This window comes from Choloepus didactylus, chromosome 9 (assembly GCF_015220235.1).
Source record: "Choloepus didactylus isolate mChoDid1 chromosome 9, mChoDid1.pri, whole genome shotgun sequence".
Classification (NCBI taxonomy): domain Eukaryota; kingdom Metazoa; phylum Chordata; class Mammalia; order Pilosa; family Megalonychidae; genus Choloepus; species Choloepus didactylus.
The window spans coordinates 95,697,429-95,712,884 of NC_051315.1; the positions used below are offsets into that span (position 1 = coordinate 95,697,429).

Sequence of the window (15,456 nt, forward strand, 5' to 3'; positions counted from 1 at the left end):
AATAAATTGTATGGTATGTGAATTATATCGCAATAAAACCACCCCGCACTGCCCACAAAAAAAAAGAAAAAAGAAAAAAAGATTCTCCCATTAAAACTGTACCTTTCCTTGAATGTGGATACACCACCATTAGGCTTTGGAAATGACCCAAGGTCTATCTATAATTAAATTCAAAGTTCTGTTAAGTAATATAAAATTATCAGCTCCACCTCAGACAAGAATTATTAGGAATAAAAAGAGAGATTAGTCATTGTTGGGGAAGTCAAGAGCACAAATTTCCCAGCCCTCACCTATCCCCCCTCCTTTTCCCCTCTTGCTTGATTGTGTGCAGGTATTTTTTATGTTTCTATTTGTGCTTGTTTACAAGGAGGTGTTTTGCATGTTTCTGTTTCACGAGAGACCACAGACAACCAGGGGAGACTTTAAATCTTAACCACTCCCAGCGGCCTGCCAGGGCACAAAGTTGCTCTTGGGAGAGCTTCCTCCCTCTGGAATGTATGAAAGCTCAGCACTCAGTCACAGCTTGTGTCTCTCATTGAGAGGAATAAGGAGCTGCTAAGCAGTTGTTTCCCCAGAGGACCAGCCACAATTGGTCCCTCATCTCCGGTGCAAAGAGAGGCATGCGGAGCTGCCATCCACTGACACTGACCCAAGCAGTTGGCCTCCCCAGGGAAAAGAGCCAACGTGGGATCTTTTCCCCTGCTCTTGTGGACCCTTTGTACTATGCAAGCTATCAAGTGGACTTTTGCCAGGGGCCTCTTTTGTGCCTGAGCCTATGTTCCCATGACAACACCATATAGTAATTTGCACCACAGTCATCAGTGTCACTTTATTCCATAGAGCGCAGCCTTGCCTTTTCAGACTCAAAGCTCTCACTTACTAAAAATATCCAGGAAAACAATATCAAAGGAAATGAAACAGAGGGGTTTATCCTTTTTGTGATTAGTAAAAGCATAATAAAATTGCAGCATGACTCCTACTTCCAACTATCATAGGCTCCGTCTGTCCATGAAGGAACTTAAAAATAAAGTAAAAATAATAGTATGTGTGAGTAAATATAAAAACCTTAGCCATAGAGCTATTTCTCTCTGATTTGGGGCAGAATAGTTTGTGAAGATGTTTATGTATCAAGGATTTAAATAGCAGCATTCCTATAGTTCTATGAATAAATAGATTAATAGTATAATAGACTAGTATTTAAACTCCATAGATTTTAAAATATACAAATAACATTTACTTACTGTAATAGATTTTACTCAGCAGAAATCATGCTGTTTGAACAATCTCTTTAAGATTACGTTAAATTTAAGTACTTGAAATTTTTTTCTAGCTGAGATTTGATTCTCAACTTTTTAAATTAAGATAATACTAGTGATTTAAATGAAAGTATTTAGTTCCTGACAACAAAATGTGAAAGATAGTCTGCCATCCATAGAGCAAATTGTGTTTTTAGACATTAATTGGAAGATTAAGGAAAGAGAAGCCCCAATCACTCGGAAACCTAAAGGGAGTTGTTGCCTTGTTGCTATCTTTCACCGTTTTCTTCCAATCTCCACGTGCAGGTTTGACTGTGCAGATCGACAATTCCATTCCATCCCCGCTACCTGGCAAGCTCTAATGGATAACCCATATGATGTGAAGGAGCTCATTCCTGAATTCTTCTATTTCCCAGAATTTTTGGAAAATCAAAATCGTAAGAAATAAGAGATCAAGAATTTGACTCAACAGGTCCCAGCACAGGAGACTAGTAAATGTCTTTGAGGACATTTTTGTGATGTCCTACAGTTATTTAAGGTTCCTTTTGTCTAGGCTCTACTCAGTGACAGGGCATAACTGATGCCAGGATACTAGTCATACCTTCCAGGGAACTGCTATAGCGAGCTAAGATAAATGACTCAAACTTGAATTGGTAAGAGAATTTATGAAAGTACAGTGTTTATTAGAGAAGCAAAAACTGCCATATGCTATTTCAGCCATGTAGCCATTTAGATTAAAACTCTGAGTGAAAGGTGAGGATTTAGACCAGGGGTCAGCAAACTGCAGGTCCATAGGCCTGTATATAAAGTTTTATTGGAACATGCCAGCCCATTTATTTACATATGGTCTATGTCTGCTTTCACAGTAAAATGGCAGGTTTAAGTAGTTGCAACAGAGATCATATGGTTTACAAAGTCAAAAATATGCACTCTGACCCTTTATGGAAAAAGTTTGATAGCCCCTGATTTAGAGCAATAAGAGAAGAGGAAAAAGTGAAAATAATGATACAGTATAAGTTATTAGGATATTTGAAAATTCATATTATGTTTTGAGGTAGAGGAACATGCAGCTAAATACAGTCTTTAAAGATATCTAAATACTTTTTCCATGAGATACTTTTAGATTTATGTCAGTATCTCCTTTGAATAGTGGTGTATATATATTATTTTTCCACAAGACAAATATAACTTTTTCAGTGTGTGAGTTTCAAGTATCAGTAACACTAAAAAACTCTAAGAAGCTGTATTTCTTGAATTAACTATCAGAAGAATTGTGTTATTTATTTTTAATATAAGAGGAATATTAAATATTTCATTTTTATTCAGATTAAGATAAGGGTCATAGTATTAATTTTCCCCACTTTTCTCAACAATTAGTAGTAATCTGATTTACTTTGTAATAACTAATATAAAACTACTTGCATTCTGATAATAAGAATTATTTCTTCTGTTTTTTCTTTCTTTTTTTTTTCCTGTTTTTTCTTGTTTTCTTCTGTTGAGTAAATTTTGTTCAGGAAGGAAACTTCATTCTTCTTTTCTGTCTTAACTAAAGAAGAAAAAAAGCCTTCTGTTTTGCTCAGGAATATACCCTCATTTATATGTATTTTATTTGATTTATTCAGATCTAAAATGGCCTAAAATGATTTTATACATATCTTTTATGTGTCTTAGAATTTAATTTAGGTCGTCTACAGGCTTCCAGAGAACTAATAAATGATGTCATTCTCCCCAAATGGGCAAAATCAGCTGAAGATTTCATCTATAAACATAGGAAAGCTCTGGTAAGATTTTTGTCTCTAGTTATTAGATAGATTAACAAGATAAAGATGTGTGTTTGCCAGAGATTGGATAAAATGTACCTGTTATTTATTTCTTTTTCTAAACTAATTTGTAATCTATTTTTTATATATATATAGTTTTAGGAAGTAGAATATGGTCATTTGCTTTGAGGATATGAATCTTCTGATATAGTGAGAATATAGTACAGCCCATGAATATATGGAAAAATATTCAATATTTTCTGTTTCATGAGATGTCTTCCTATTATGTATGAAACTATTCCAGTCATCAAGCTGGTGTAGTTGATCATTTTTGCAGTTCACACATTTGTTTTGAATAAAGACACATACATTTTTGTTTTTTCTGAAGGATTTCACTAAGTTTCTAATCTTAATTGCCACTTAAAAAATTACTTTTTAGCTAAATTTCCTGTTTGGAATAAACGATTAGTGAGAGTTCATATAACATCTATATTACTGTGTTACTATCTTGCAGATAATATTGATGGCTCCAAATTTTTTTCTGCAACAGCTGTGCCAGTTTGAATATATTGTGTCCCCCAAACGCCATTATCTTTGATGTAATCTTGTGTGGGGCAGACATATTAGTGGAGATTAAATTGGAACATTTGGATTAGGTTGTTTGCATGGAAATGTGCCCCACCCAACTGTAAGTAATAACTCTGATGAGATATTTCCATGGAAGCATGGCCCCACCCATTCAGGGTGGGCCTTGATCAGTGGAGCCTTATAAATGAGCTGAGGGGCAGAGGGAACTCAGTGCAGCTGTGAGCACCATTTTGAAGAGGAGCTACAGCCAAGAGGGACACTTTGAAGAAAGCACAGGAGCTGCAGATGAGAGACAGTTTGAAGATGGCTGTTGAAAGCAGACTTTTGCTCCGGAGAAGCTGAGAGAGGACAAATATCCCAAGTGCAACTAAGAGTGACATTTTTGAGGAACTGCATCCTAGAGAGAAACATCCTGGGAGAAAGCCATTTTGAAACCAGAACTTTGGAGCAGATGCCAGCCACATGCCTTCTCAGCTAACAGAGGTTTTCTGGACGCCATTGCCCCGGTGAAGGTACCCGATTGCTGATGTGCTACCTCAGACACTTTATGGCCTTAAGACTGTAACTGTGCAAGCAAATAAAACCCCTTTTATAAAAGCCAATCCATCTCTGGTGTTTTGCATTCCAGCAGCATTAGCAAACTAGAACAGATTTTGGTACCAGAGAAGTGGGGTGCTTTTGCTGTTGAGTTTGCAAATACCAAATATATTGGAACAGCTTTTTAAGTGGATAAGGGGAAGATTCTGGAAGAATTGTGAGGAGCTTGATAGAAAAGGCCTAAACTGCTTTGACGAGACTGTTTGTGGAAATACGGACTCTAAAGATACTTCTGACGAGGCCTTGAACAGAAATGATGAATGTGTTGTTGCGAACTGGAAGAGAGGTGATCTTTGTTTTAAATTGGCAGAGAATTTGGCAAAATTGAGTCCTGGTGTCAGATGGAAGGAAGAATTTGAAAGTGACAACCTGGAATACTTAGCTGAGGAGATCTCCAGACTACATGTGGAGGATGTACCCTGGCTTCCCCTTGCAGCTTATAGTAAAATGCTAGCGAAGAGAGATCAACTTAGAACTGAACTCAGGGTTTCAAAGAAACCAGACGCTGATGGCTTGGAAAATTACAGGCTTCCAGGGGGTGGAATCCCAGAAGCTACAGCCCAACGTGATGATGTAACCAAACACGGAACCCAGCCGCCATTTCAGTACAAGCCAAGATTGGAAAAGGAATTAAGCAGAAAGGATTTGTGGAAAGTCCTATTGTCTGATGGCTTTGATCCCTGTGTCCATGCAAAGCCAACAGAATTTTTGTGAGATCTTTATAGACAGAGCCTTTGCCAGTCTGGACTGGAGGAGACAGACAAGGAACAAACTGAAGGAAAAATTTCTTCAAACACAGACCCACGGAGGTTGAGGTCTGGAGTCAAGAGGTCTCGGGCTGGGAGAGCGGAGAAGCCCACACACATGGAAAGGGTGAGTTTGCCCTGGAGGTTGAGGGTGGGCCTTCCACCTCGATGCTCAGGAAATATTCTGCCACCCCAAGCCCCAAAGATGGTGGAGCACATTCCCAGGGAATTGAGGAGAGCCTGGCTGCCACCACACTGTTCTGAAGGGGTTGAGCATTCACCCTGGAGATGGAAGGGAATCCAGGAGCTGCCCTGATGTTTGAGGAGGGTAGGGCCAAGAAGGTGGTCTCCCCAATGTGTGGATATGTTGGAGCACTCACCCAAGTGTTTGGAGAAGAAAGGGCTGCCACAAAGGCCCTTAGGAAGGGTTAGACTCCCGCTCTTTCAAGCCCCAAGGATGCAACGTTGTTCTGTAAATGACTCTCAGACTTTGAAATCTAATGGAGTTTGTCCTGCAGGTTTTAGGAACTGTTTTGGTCCTGTTAACCCTGTTTTCCTTTCAGTTTCTCCTTATGGCAATGGGAATGTTTATCCTATGAATGTCCCTCCTTTGTATATTGGAAGCTCATAACTTGTTCTAAGTTCACAGATCCATGGCTAAAGAATTATGCCTTAGGACCGACCATGCCTATAATTGATTTTGATGGAATCTTGTACTTAACTGTTGTTTCTGAAATGATTTAAGTTTCTGTGATATTATTGTGGGATGAATGTATTTTGTATATGGAAAGATAATGTCATTTTGGGGTCCAGGGGGTAGAATGTGCCAGTTTGAATATATCGTGTCCCCCAAACGCCGTTATCTTTGATGTAATCTTGTGTGGGCAGACGTTATCAGTGTTGATTAGATTTCTTTGAGTGTTTCTTTGGAATGCGCCCCACCCAGCTGTGGGTGATGCCTGATTAAATAATTTCCATGGAGTGTTGGTCCACCCATTGGGTGGGCCTTGATCAGTGGAGCCATATAAATGAGCTGACAGGCAGAGGGAACTCAGTGCAGCTGAGAGTGAGCTTTTGAAGAGGAGCTGCAGCCAAGAGGGACACTGAAGAAAGCACAGGAGCTACAGATGAGAGACATTTTGAAGATGGCCATTGAAAGCAGACTCTTGCTCTGGAGAAGCTGAGAGAGGACAAATATCCCAAGTGCAACTAAGAGTGACATTTTTGAGGAACTGCAGCCTAGAGAGGAATGTCCTGGGAGAAAGCTGTTTTGAAACCAGAACTTTGGAACAGACACCAGCCACGTGCCTTCCCAGCTAACAGAGGTTTTCCGGACACCATTGGCCATTCTCCAGTGAAGGTACCCGATTGCTGATGTGTTACTTTGGACATTTTATGGCCTTAAGACTGTAACTGTGTAACCAAATAAACCCCCCTTATAAAAGCCAGCCCATTTCTGGTGGTTTGCATTCCAGCAGCATTAACAAACTAGAACAATAGCCATTTTAGTTGTCTATCTAAACTGACCTGTTACAGGCTCTAAAACTGATTAGTCCAGTACTTGGCAACATTCCTTTTCTTTAGTTCATATTTTGTCAGTTTTAAAAATGGAGAATTAGATTATAACATTTGTAAGCAATAACCTTGTGTCTGAAAAAGAACTGGAAAAAAATATAAAATAAAGTAACCTGTTAGCCAACCAGGAACTTCTCAGGTAATTTTCTCCTGCACTATCTACCACATGAAGTGGGTTACAGGATTTTAGGAAGACATGCTTTCTCACTCAGTATTAATAAGATATAGGAAGTATACATTTCAGTTGTATATTGCTCTGTAACAAACTATCCCAAAATTTACTGGCTTAAACTAGAGCCATTTTATTATCTCTAACAGTTCTGTGGGTAAACTTATCTTAAATAAACAGTTCTTCTACTGGTCTAGCCAGAGTTTTTTCTCATGCAGCTGCAATCATATGGAACCTGGTTTAAAGTCATTTGGAGGCCACATTGAGAGATGGAACAGCTGGACTTCTCTCCCTTTCCATGTAGTCTCAAAATATCTAATCTCCATGTGGTTTCTCCAGCTGGGTAGCCAAACTTCTTACATGGTAGCTTAGGGATCACCAAAAGTACAAAAGTAGAAGCTTCTCCTTTCTCACTTCTGCCACCTTGTAATGTTAAGTAGTTGGAGGATCAGTACAGATTCAAAGGGAGGGAAGTAAACCCCACCTCTCAATGGAGAGAGACAAAGAATTTGCAGCCGTCTTTAATCCACCACACAGTCTGCCTTCTGGCCACAAATTATTTACATTCCTCCTACATGCAAAATATACTCATTTCCTCTCAGGACTGCCAAAAATCTCATCTCATTAAGTCAGAGATGGACAGCCTTTTTCTATAAAAGGCCAGAAAGTAAATCTTTTTGACTTTGTAGCCCATAGGTCTATATCATAACTGCTCAGTTCTGCCATTGTAATGTGAAAACAAATGGGCGTGGCCATGGTCTACTAATCTATATATCTGGCACCAGGCCAGATTTGGCCCACAGGCAGTAGTTTGCTGACCCCTGCATTAAGGTATCAGGCCTGAAGCCCAGTATCTCATCATCTAAGTCTAGTCCATGTGTGCATGAGACTCCTCAGGTGTGGCTCCTTTTGGAGCTGAAGCTAGTAAAGAGACAATTTATCTGCCCCCACATAACAACAGTGGTAAAACAAGGACAGGACAACTGTAATAGACACTCCCATTCAAAAGAAAGAGTAAAGGAAGACACACAAAAGTCACTGGTTTATAGTAATTTTGAATTCCAGGAGGGACATGTCCTCACTTTCATGTTTAGAGCCCAGTCCTACTCTCCAAGAGTGGTTCTTACGCCTCCTGGTTCTAACTTTGGACTCCTGGGTTCCATTTTGAATCATTTTCCTTTTCCATAAAAAGACCATTGTTTACAGCTGAGCATCTTTCTTTTGTTGACATAGTAAGTTGGAATCCAGAGTTCTCTTTTCTTTTTGAACAATTTCTATCCCTTTCAGTGTAACTTGTTACATTTAGTTTTTAAACCTTATGTGTTTTTTATGTATTAAATAATAAATCAACTCCATTTGACAAAGGCCATACATACCACATAACTTCACAAGACACTGTCTTCTCTACTTTGGGCCAAGTGGGAGGCTACTGTTGGGAAACACCCAAAATATTCTTAGATGTTCTATTTTGTAGTTGAGCGGGTCTTTTTTTTTTTTTTTTAATACATTTTATTTTGAAATAAATTCAAAGTTATAGGAACAGTTGAAAAACAATACAAACCCCATACACAGAACTCCAGCATTCCCTGATCCCCCCAATACCGCGATCCACTAACTTTAACATGTTGTCACCGCTATTACTTTCCCTCCCTCCCTCCCTTCCTCCCTCTCTATCATCCATCATCTATTGTTCTGTCTTCTGAACATATGAGAGCTAGCTGCACACATCCTTGAACAAACACTATAATTCACGTATACAATTCCCATGAACAGTAACATCATTTTATGCAATCCTATTAAGCGCAGCTAAGAACTACAAGAGATTCAACAATGATACAAAGCTTACATTCTATATTTCCTTTTCCTTATGTCTCAACTGTGTCCCTTTGAGCCTCCTGTCCTCCATCCTCAGATCCCATCCAGGGTCATCCTTGGCATTCAGTTGTCATCTATTTAGACTGTCTTTTTTTTTTCCTCAATTGTGGAAACATATATACAGCCTAAATCTTCTCATTCCACCCCCTCCCTAGCATGCCATTAGTGGGATTAATCACATTTAAAATGTTGTAATGTTATCACCTTCCCACCATCCATTACTAGAAATTTTCCTTCACCTCAAACAGCAACCCTACACTCATTTCTTAGCTCCCCATTGCCCCTTCCCCCATTTCTCTTAACTCATACTCTACTTTTCATCTCTATGGTCATATTCTCTGATAATTTCTTTGTGTTTACTGTGGGGTTTAAAATTAAACTCTTAAATCCATAACAATCTTGTTTTTCTTTTATACCAACTTAATTTCAATAGGACACATAAACTATGTTCCTATACTCCTCCATTCCCCCACCTTTATATAGTTCTTGTCAAAAATTACATATTTTATATCGAGTTCAAAACCACTGATTTGTCCTTAGAGTTTGTGTATTTTATATCATGTAGGAAGTAAATAGTGGAGTTATAATTCAAAAATTACTGACTTCTATTTGTATTCCATTATGGTCAGAGATTGTGCTTTGAATATGTTCAATTGTATGGGGGGTTTTTTTGTTGTTGTTTTTTTTTAATTTATTGAGGCTTGTTTTATGTCCCAGCATATGGTCCATTCTGGAGGAAGATCCATTATCACTAGAGAAAACTTAGTGTCCTGGTGATTTGGGATGTAAGGTTCTGTATATGTCTGTTAGAATTCTCTATATCTTTCTCCTTTCTTTGTTTCTCTGTTGGTAGGGCTCCCTTTAGTATCTGAAGTAGAGCAGGTCTTTTATTGGCAAACTCTCTCAGCATTTGTTTGTTTGTGAAAATTTTAAGCTCTCCCTCAAATTTGAAGGAGAGTTTTGCTGGATAAAGTATTCTTGGTTGGAAATTTTTCTCTCTTAGAATTTTAAATATGTCATGCCACTGCCTTCTCGCCTCCATGGTGGCTGCTGAGTAGTCACCACTTAGTCTTATGTTGTTTCCTTTGTATGTGGTGACTTGCTTTTCTCTTGCTGCTTTCAGAACTTGCTCCTTCTCTTTAGTATTAGAGAGTCTGATCAGAATATGTCTTGGAGTGGGTTTATTTGGATTTATTCTATTTGGAGTTCGCTGGGCATTTATGCTTTGTGTATTTATATTGTGTAGAAGGTTTGGGAAGTTTTCCCCAACAATTTCTTTGAATACTCTTTCTAGACCTTTACCCTTCTCTTCCCCTTCTGGGACACCAATGAGTCTTAAGTTTGGATGTTTTATTTTATGTATCATATCCCTAAGATCCTTTTCAATTTTTTCGATTTTTTTCTCCATTCTTTCTTTTGTTCTTTCATTTTCTGTTCTGTGGACCTCTAGGACACTGAGTCATTGTTCAACTTCCTCTAATCTTGTATTATGAGTATCCAGAGTCTTTTTAATTTGGCCAACAATTTTTTATTTCCATAAGATCTTCTATTTTTTTATTTAATCTTGTGATTTCTTCTTTATGCTCTTCTAGGGTCTTCTTTATGTCCCTTTTATCCTAGTCCATGGTCTTCTTCATGTCTTTTGTATCCTGTGCCATGTTTTTGTTCCTCGATTGTGATTGTTTGATTAATTGTGCCAAGTACTGTGTCTCTTCTGATATTTTGATTTGGGTGTTTGGGATCGGGTTCTCCATACCATCTGGTTTTATCATATGCATTAAGATTTTCTGTTGTTTTTGGCCTCTTGGCATTTGCTTTGCTTGATAGGGTTCTTTCAAGTTGTAAAAAAAAAAAAAAATTACCAATCTGTTTTTTCAGAAATACTAGTTGGTGGCGTACACTTTCTCCACCTAACCAGCAGATGGCATCTGCGAGTCACCTATACCCCTCAAGGCAGTTCTCCCCAACTTTGTCTCTGTGGTGTATGGGAAAATGATTTTTGCGGGGCTCGGTTGGTGAACTCAGTTTGGGTTTGTTGTTGGAGCTGTCCGCCCTGAATGTGGTGCATGTGTCTGGGTGGTCAGGGAGGCAGGGCCGCTTTAATATTCAAACCTCCCAGGTGTTCCCAGAGATTCAAGGCCCCTGCAAGAGTCTAAGCCTTCATTTCAGTTCTGCCCCAGACCCTCTCTGTCACTGACCCACAGACCACCGGCATTGATGTAGCGTCCCTGGGTTTTCCGAGCGGGCCTCCCTTCTCAGCTGTGATCTTCCAGGACCTCACTGAGGGAAGGCTGTGCTACGTCACTAGTGCGCGTTGTCCCTCAAGGGAAGCCACAGGCCGCCGGGCCCTGCAGGGGCACTCTCTGCCTGGTGCAAAGATTAGCCTATAATTCTTTACTGGTGTAAGTTCTGAATGAAAGGCAGATAGTAGAACTGGGCCCCACCCCTTTCCTCTTAGAGAAGATAGATGCCTTAGGGGGAGGTCATTAGCATTTCAGTGGTCTGTCTCTGCCTGTGCCACACCCCTGTCTGGGTCACAGAACTGGGAACTGAAAAGGGCCAAGGCTTTCTCCACTGTCAAAAAAGGAACAGAGGTAGTCCTAGGCGACCCTCTGGCTCTCCAAGGTCAGTCATCACCCAGAGTCTCTGTCTGCTTGTTGGGGATTCATACCTCATAGTGAGCAGTTCACACTCGCTAATTAAAACCCCAGTTGGAGCTCAGCTGAGCTATATTCGCTTGCTGGGAGAAAGCTTCTCTCTGGCACCACAAGGCTTTTTAGCTCGGGCTGTGGGGAAGGGGTCTCCCGATTTGGATCTGCAGTTCTTACTTACAGATTTTATGCTGTGATCTTGGCATTCCTCCCAATTCAGGTTAGCGTGTGATGAGTGGATGGTCACGTTTGTCCCCCTGCAGTTATCCCGGATTATTTACTAGTTGTTTCTGGTTTTTTTTTCAGTTGTTCCAAGGGGACTACTTAGCTTCCACTCCTCTCTATGCCGCCATCATAAATCCAACCCTGAGCGGGTCTTTAAGGCACAACTTTAAATCTTTATGAGGTTTCAACAAATTATCTTCCAGCCACTCTTGAAATAAATATCTTGACTGGCAGAAATCTGATTTGATCCTTGCCATTTATGGCCTAAGGCCATTTTTATTTTTGAGAGTCTGTAACTTTCTGGAGATCCTGGGAATGAGAAATAGCTTTATTTTCAAAACCAGCAAGACCTGGTTGCATTATATTTTCTTTAAATTATGCTTTCAAAACTCAACAGTTCATTTTTTTACTCATTTTACTCTTTCTGCACTATATCATAGCAGCTCAAAGAAGGTTGGCGATTTAAAACATTTTGCCTGGAAATTTCCACATCCGGGTACATGAATTTATTAGGTGCCCTTTCTATCTTTCATGTAGCAAAAACATGAATCCATTTTTCTCCTGTCTAGAATAAGTTTCCTCAATGTTCCACAAGGAACTAAAAGCCTCTGTCTACCACCCTGTCCACCTCTTGCAGGTGTGTGTGTGTGGGGGGGGGGGGTTGGCAATTTACATCCATCTTTAATCCATACCAATGTGGATGTATTATTTCCTTTACTTGAATTTCTAGACAACTATTTCAGTGGAAATTTCACAAGAGGATGCTTTCTACAGTTATCATTAATCTTGTTATTTAGGCTATTAGAATTCTTGTTTATTTGTATATTTTCTTTACCCATTAATTAAGAAATACATATATAGTACATCTTAGTAAATATACTATCTGCATAATAGCGGGTAAGAATATTCTATATATGTAGTAGATACTGAATAAATGTTTAGCATGGTTTTCACAGAATTATATTTCTATCTGTTAAGATACCTATGGAAATGTTTAATTTGCTCTTAATTTTTAAAAAGTCCTATGTTTACATTTTAGTTGGAAGATTCTGTATTATTAAATTTGTTCTTTTTCTAGGAGTCTGAGTATGTTTCTGCTCATCTTCATGAATGGATAGATCTGATTTTTGGCTATAAACAGAGAGGGCCAGCTGCAGTGGAGGCACTCAACGTTTTCTATTACTGTAGTTATGAAGGTATAGCCTATTACTTTTTCTATGGTGTCATATTGTTAGAAACTTTAATATGTATTTAGACGTAGTATTTGGGGCCTAACTGCTTAATACAAGACAGACTATACTGAAAAATTAGTTTTAGTGATCTTTTTTTACTTGAAAGATTGAGCCTGCTGCCTTTAAAAAAATATATTTAAGTGTATGTATGCAAATATAATTATAAATTTGATTAATAGTGCCATATACGTTTTTTATCGGCCTATCTATATATGCCCTATTTAATTGGGTCCTGCATTAAACATTCAGTATTAAATTGTTAGCAAAAAGCTAGCAATTTAAAGAAGGCCTTTAGAATTACAAATAAGTTCTTCCAATGATAAATAAGGTGACATTGTTCTAATGTGTAGCTCAGGATCAAGAACCTTTTCTGATGACTTTGAAATATATAAGAATTCTTTCTTTCTTTTTTTTAATTTTAGAGCTAATAGTTCCAAAAAATTGCAAATAGTGTGAAGTTATATGAAATTGAGCAGAGCCCATATGACTTTTGGTAAATAGACAACCATATTTTTACAGTGCCATATCCATTCAGGCAATAGTTATAGAGAGGTGGTATAGCCTGGTGGTTAGGAGCATGGACTTTGAAGTCAGACATACCTAGTTTGGCCGATTACTAGCCATGTGACACTCCATATTAGATATAGCTGAATATAGTTAACCAGAATATCATATTTCCCAACCTTTGTTAGGTAAATAGGAACTTATAACAGTATTTTTACGTGGCTTGTTCTTACTTTAGCTTGACTATGATGAGGAAAACAATTAGGTGCTCTGAGAAAAGTTTATATTTTCCCAAGAGAACCTTTTGTATAATATCAGTTAACTGTTAATTGTTTAAAATATTTTAGTTCTAAACAATGGTTGAAATTTATATTTATACACATTAATGTTGGAAGATTTACTGGCTTAAAAAATTATCTTTTGGAAATACTCTTATAAATTAAATAATGGAATAATATTTGTTGAAAACATTGATCAGTCTCTTACATTGTGTGGCTTCCTGATTTATTTTCAGTCTAGAGTGAGTTCACTATTTTTCCTGGTTTTAGGAGCTGTTGATCTGGACTCCTTAACAGATGAGAAGGAAAGAAAAGCGTTAGAAGGAATGATTAATAATTTTGGGCAAACACCTTGTCAACTGTTAAAGGTAAATCATTTAAGTTTTTGAAAGCCTAAAACTCTAGAATTGAATTGCTAAGGAATAGTACTACCAGTGTATTTTTAGTTACTGTTAATTAAAACCTTATTTCAGAATTATCAACTAGAATTTGGGAAAAATTATATGTCACTTAAAAATAAATAATTTAAATGATTGTTCCTGTTTTGAAATAACAAAATATTGCAGTTAAAATCCACATGTAAGCCAATTATTGTAAATCATAAAAAGATTTATATTTACTCACAAAGCCATTCAATCACCTCATTTTACTGTTTGTGAGACAGGAAAAGTAAGAATGAAGGCCCTCTTTCAGGTGAAATTTTACCCTCTCCTTTATTTAAATGGAGAAGGAACTCTTAACTGAATACCAGTTAGGATATGCAATTAAAACCATATATGAGACTTCTAGTAGCTAATATCTGCCCATTCATAGCCTTCACGGCCCCCAAACTCAGTTCTAAGACTCAAATTATAGAATATATACGATATAGAATAAAATTAAAAATACCACTGTATTTCTTTCCCTGCAGTAGTATCTGAAGTTAAATTTTTGTCCTGATTACAGCTTTGGACTCATAGGAGTTAATCTGATGTTAATTTTCAAAGATGTCTTGATCTTTATTATTTGTTAGCACATGAATTTAGAAATGAGGTTACGAAATAATATTTACCATTTATTGAGTAGACTTTCTTATCCCAAGCACTGTGTTAAGTACTTTATGTAGCCCTTGGAGTAAATATCCAATTATCTTCATTTTTCAGATGACAAAACCAAGCCTTATAGAAATTAATACTTAGCCTACGATGCCTTACAGAAATTAAATACTTTTTTCCAAGTTTATATGACCAGAAAGTGATTGGGATAGGATTTGGATGCATAACCATCTAACCCCAAGCCCTTCTGCCATGCCATGTTTCTCTGAATTATTAGCTCTAAGCTCTCCTTGTTGGACTAGAACTAGATCACTTCTCTGGATTCTTATGGACCTTTATTTATGTCCTTATTATGACACCTCCTGCCCTAGTTCGTTGATTATATATCCATTTGTCTCACTAAAGTATAATTATCTTAAAGGCTGCAATCTTCTCTTCATCTTTGTATCTCTTACATATGACAAGTGTGCAGTAAATATTTGTTGAATTGAAATCTGCATACCTGTTATAGAAACAGTAGCTAAGCTTATAGGCATTCGTCAATTCGATTATCAGGCAGAGCTTTATAATTGTCATTATGCTTTTATCAACAGTTTAGTTAAGGCCTCAAACATTGGTTTTTACATAATAGTCATATTTGAAGTAGGCACTTTATCTCTTACCCACTGGTAGGAACTCTCCTTAGGGAATAGTCTGAGCGAAGGTATGGAGCTATCAAACTGTGCATGGTATTTAATTCACTGTAGCTAGAGCCTAGTACAGATGAATGGATATAGTGAGAAATATTTTAATATAATTATGGAATTATTTTTCCTTAAATTTATTTTGAAGGAACCACACCCTCCCAGATTATCAGCAGAGGAAGCAGAGCAGAAGCAGACCAAAACAGACACTTCAACCTTAAACCTATTTCAGCACCTCTCTGAACTCAAGTCATTTTTTGTGGAGGTAATATCCAACTTGATC

The 15,456-nt window shown here is 37.9% G+C and overlaps 1 protein-coding gene across 15 annotated transcripts in view; it reads left to right on the top strand.

Moving 5' to 3' along the window:
• The window catches only part of NBEAL1 (neurobeachin like 1), a 281,631-nt gene that overhangs the window by 237,229 nt on the left and 28,946 nt on the right, over positions 1-15,456 (top strand). For 14 of the 15 annotated variants that reach the window (XR_005218944.1, XM_037850425.1, XM_037850424.1 and 11 more), the window contains 5 exons: positions 1,563-1,693; positions 2,928-3,037; positions 12,521-12,638; positions 13,727-13,824; positions 15,322-15,438. Coding sequence is in view for 14 of the 15 variants with exons in the window: in XM_037850425.1 (XP_037706353.1) it covers positions 1,563-1,693; positions 2,928-3,037; positions 12,521-12,638; positions 13,727-13,824; positions 15,322-15,438 (574 nt within the window). In the remaining variant the exon portion in view is untranslated. Of the gene's footprint in view, positions 1-1,562; positions 1,694-2,927; positions 3,038-3,530; positions 3,630-12,520; positions 12,639-13,726; positions 13,825-15,321; positions 15,439-15,456 lie in introns of those variants that run through there. The other variant, XM_037850431.1, reaches the window with a different exon arrangement.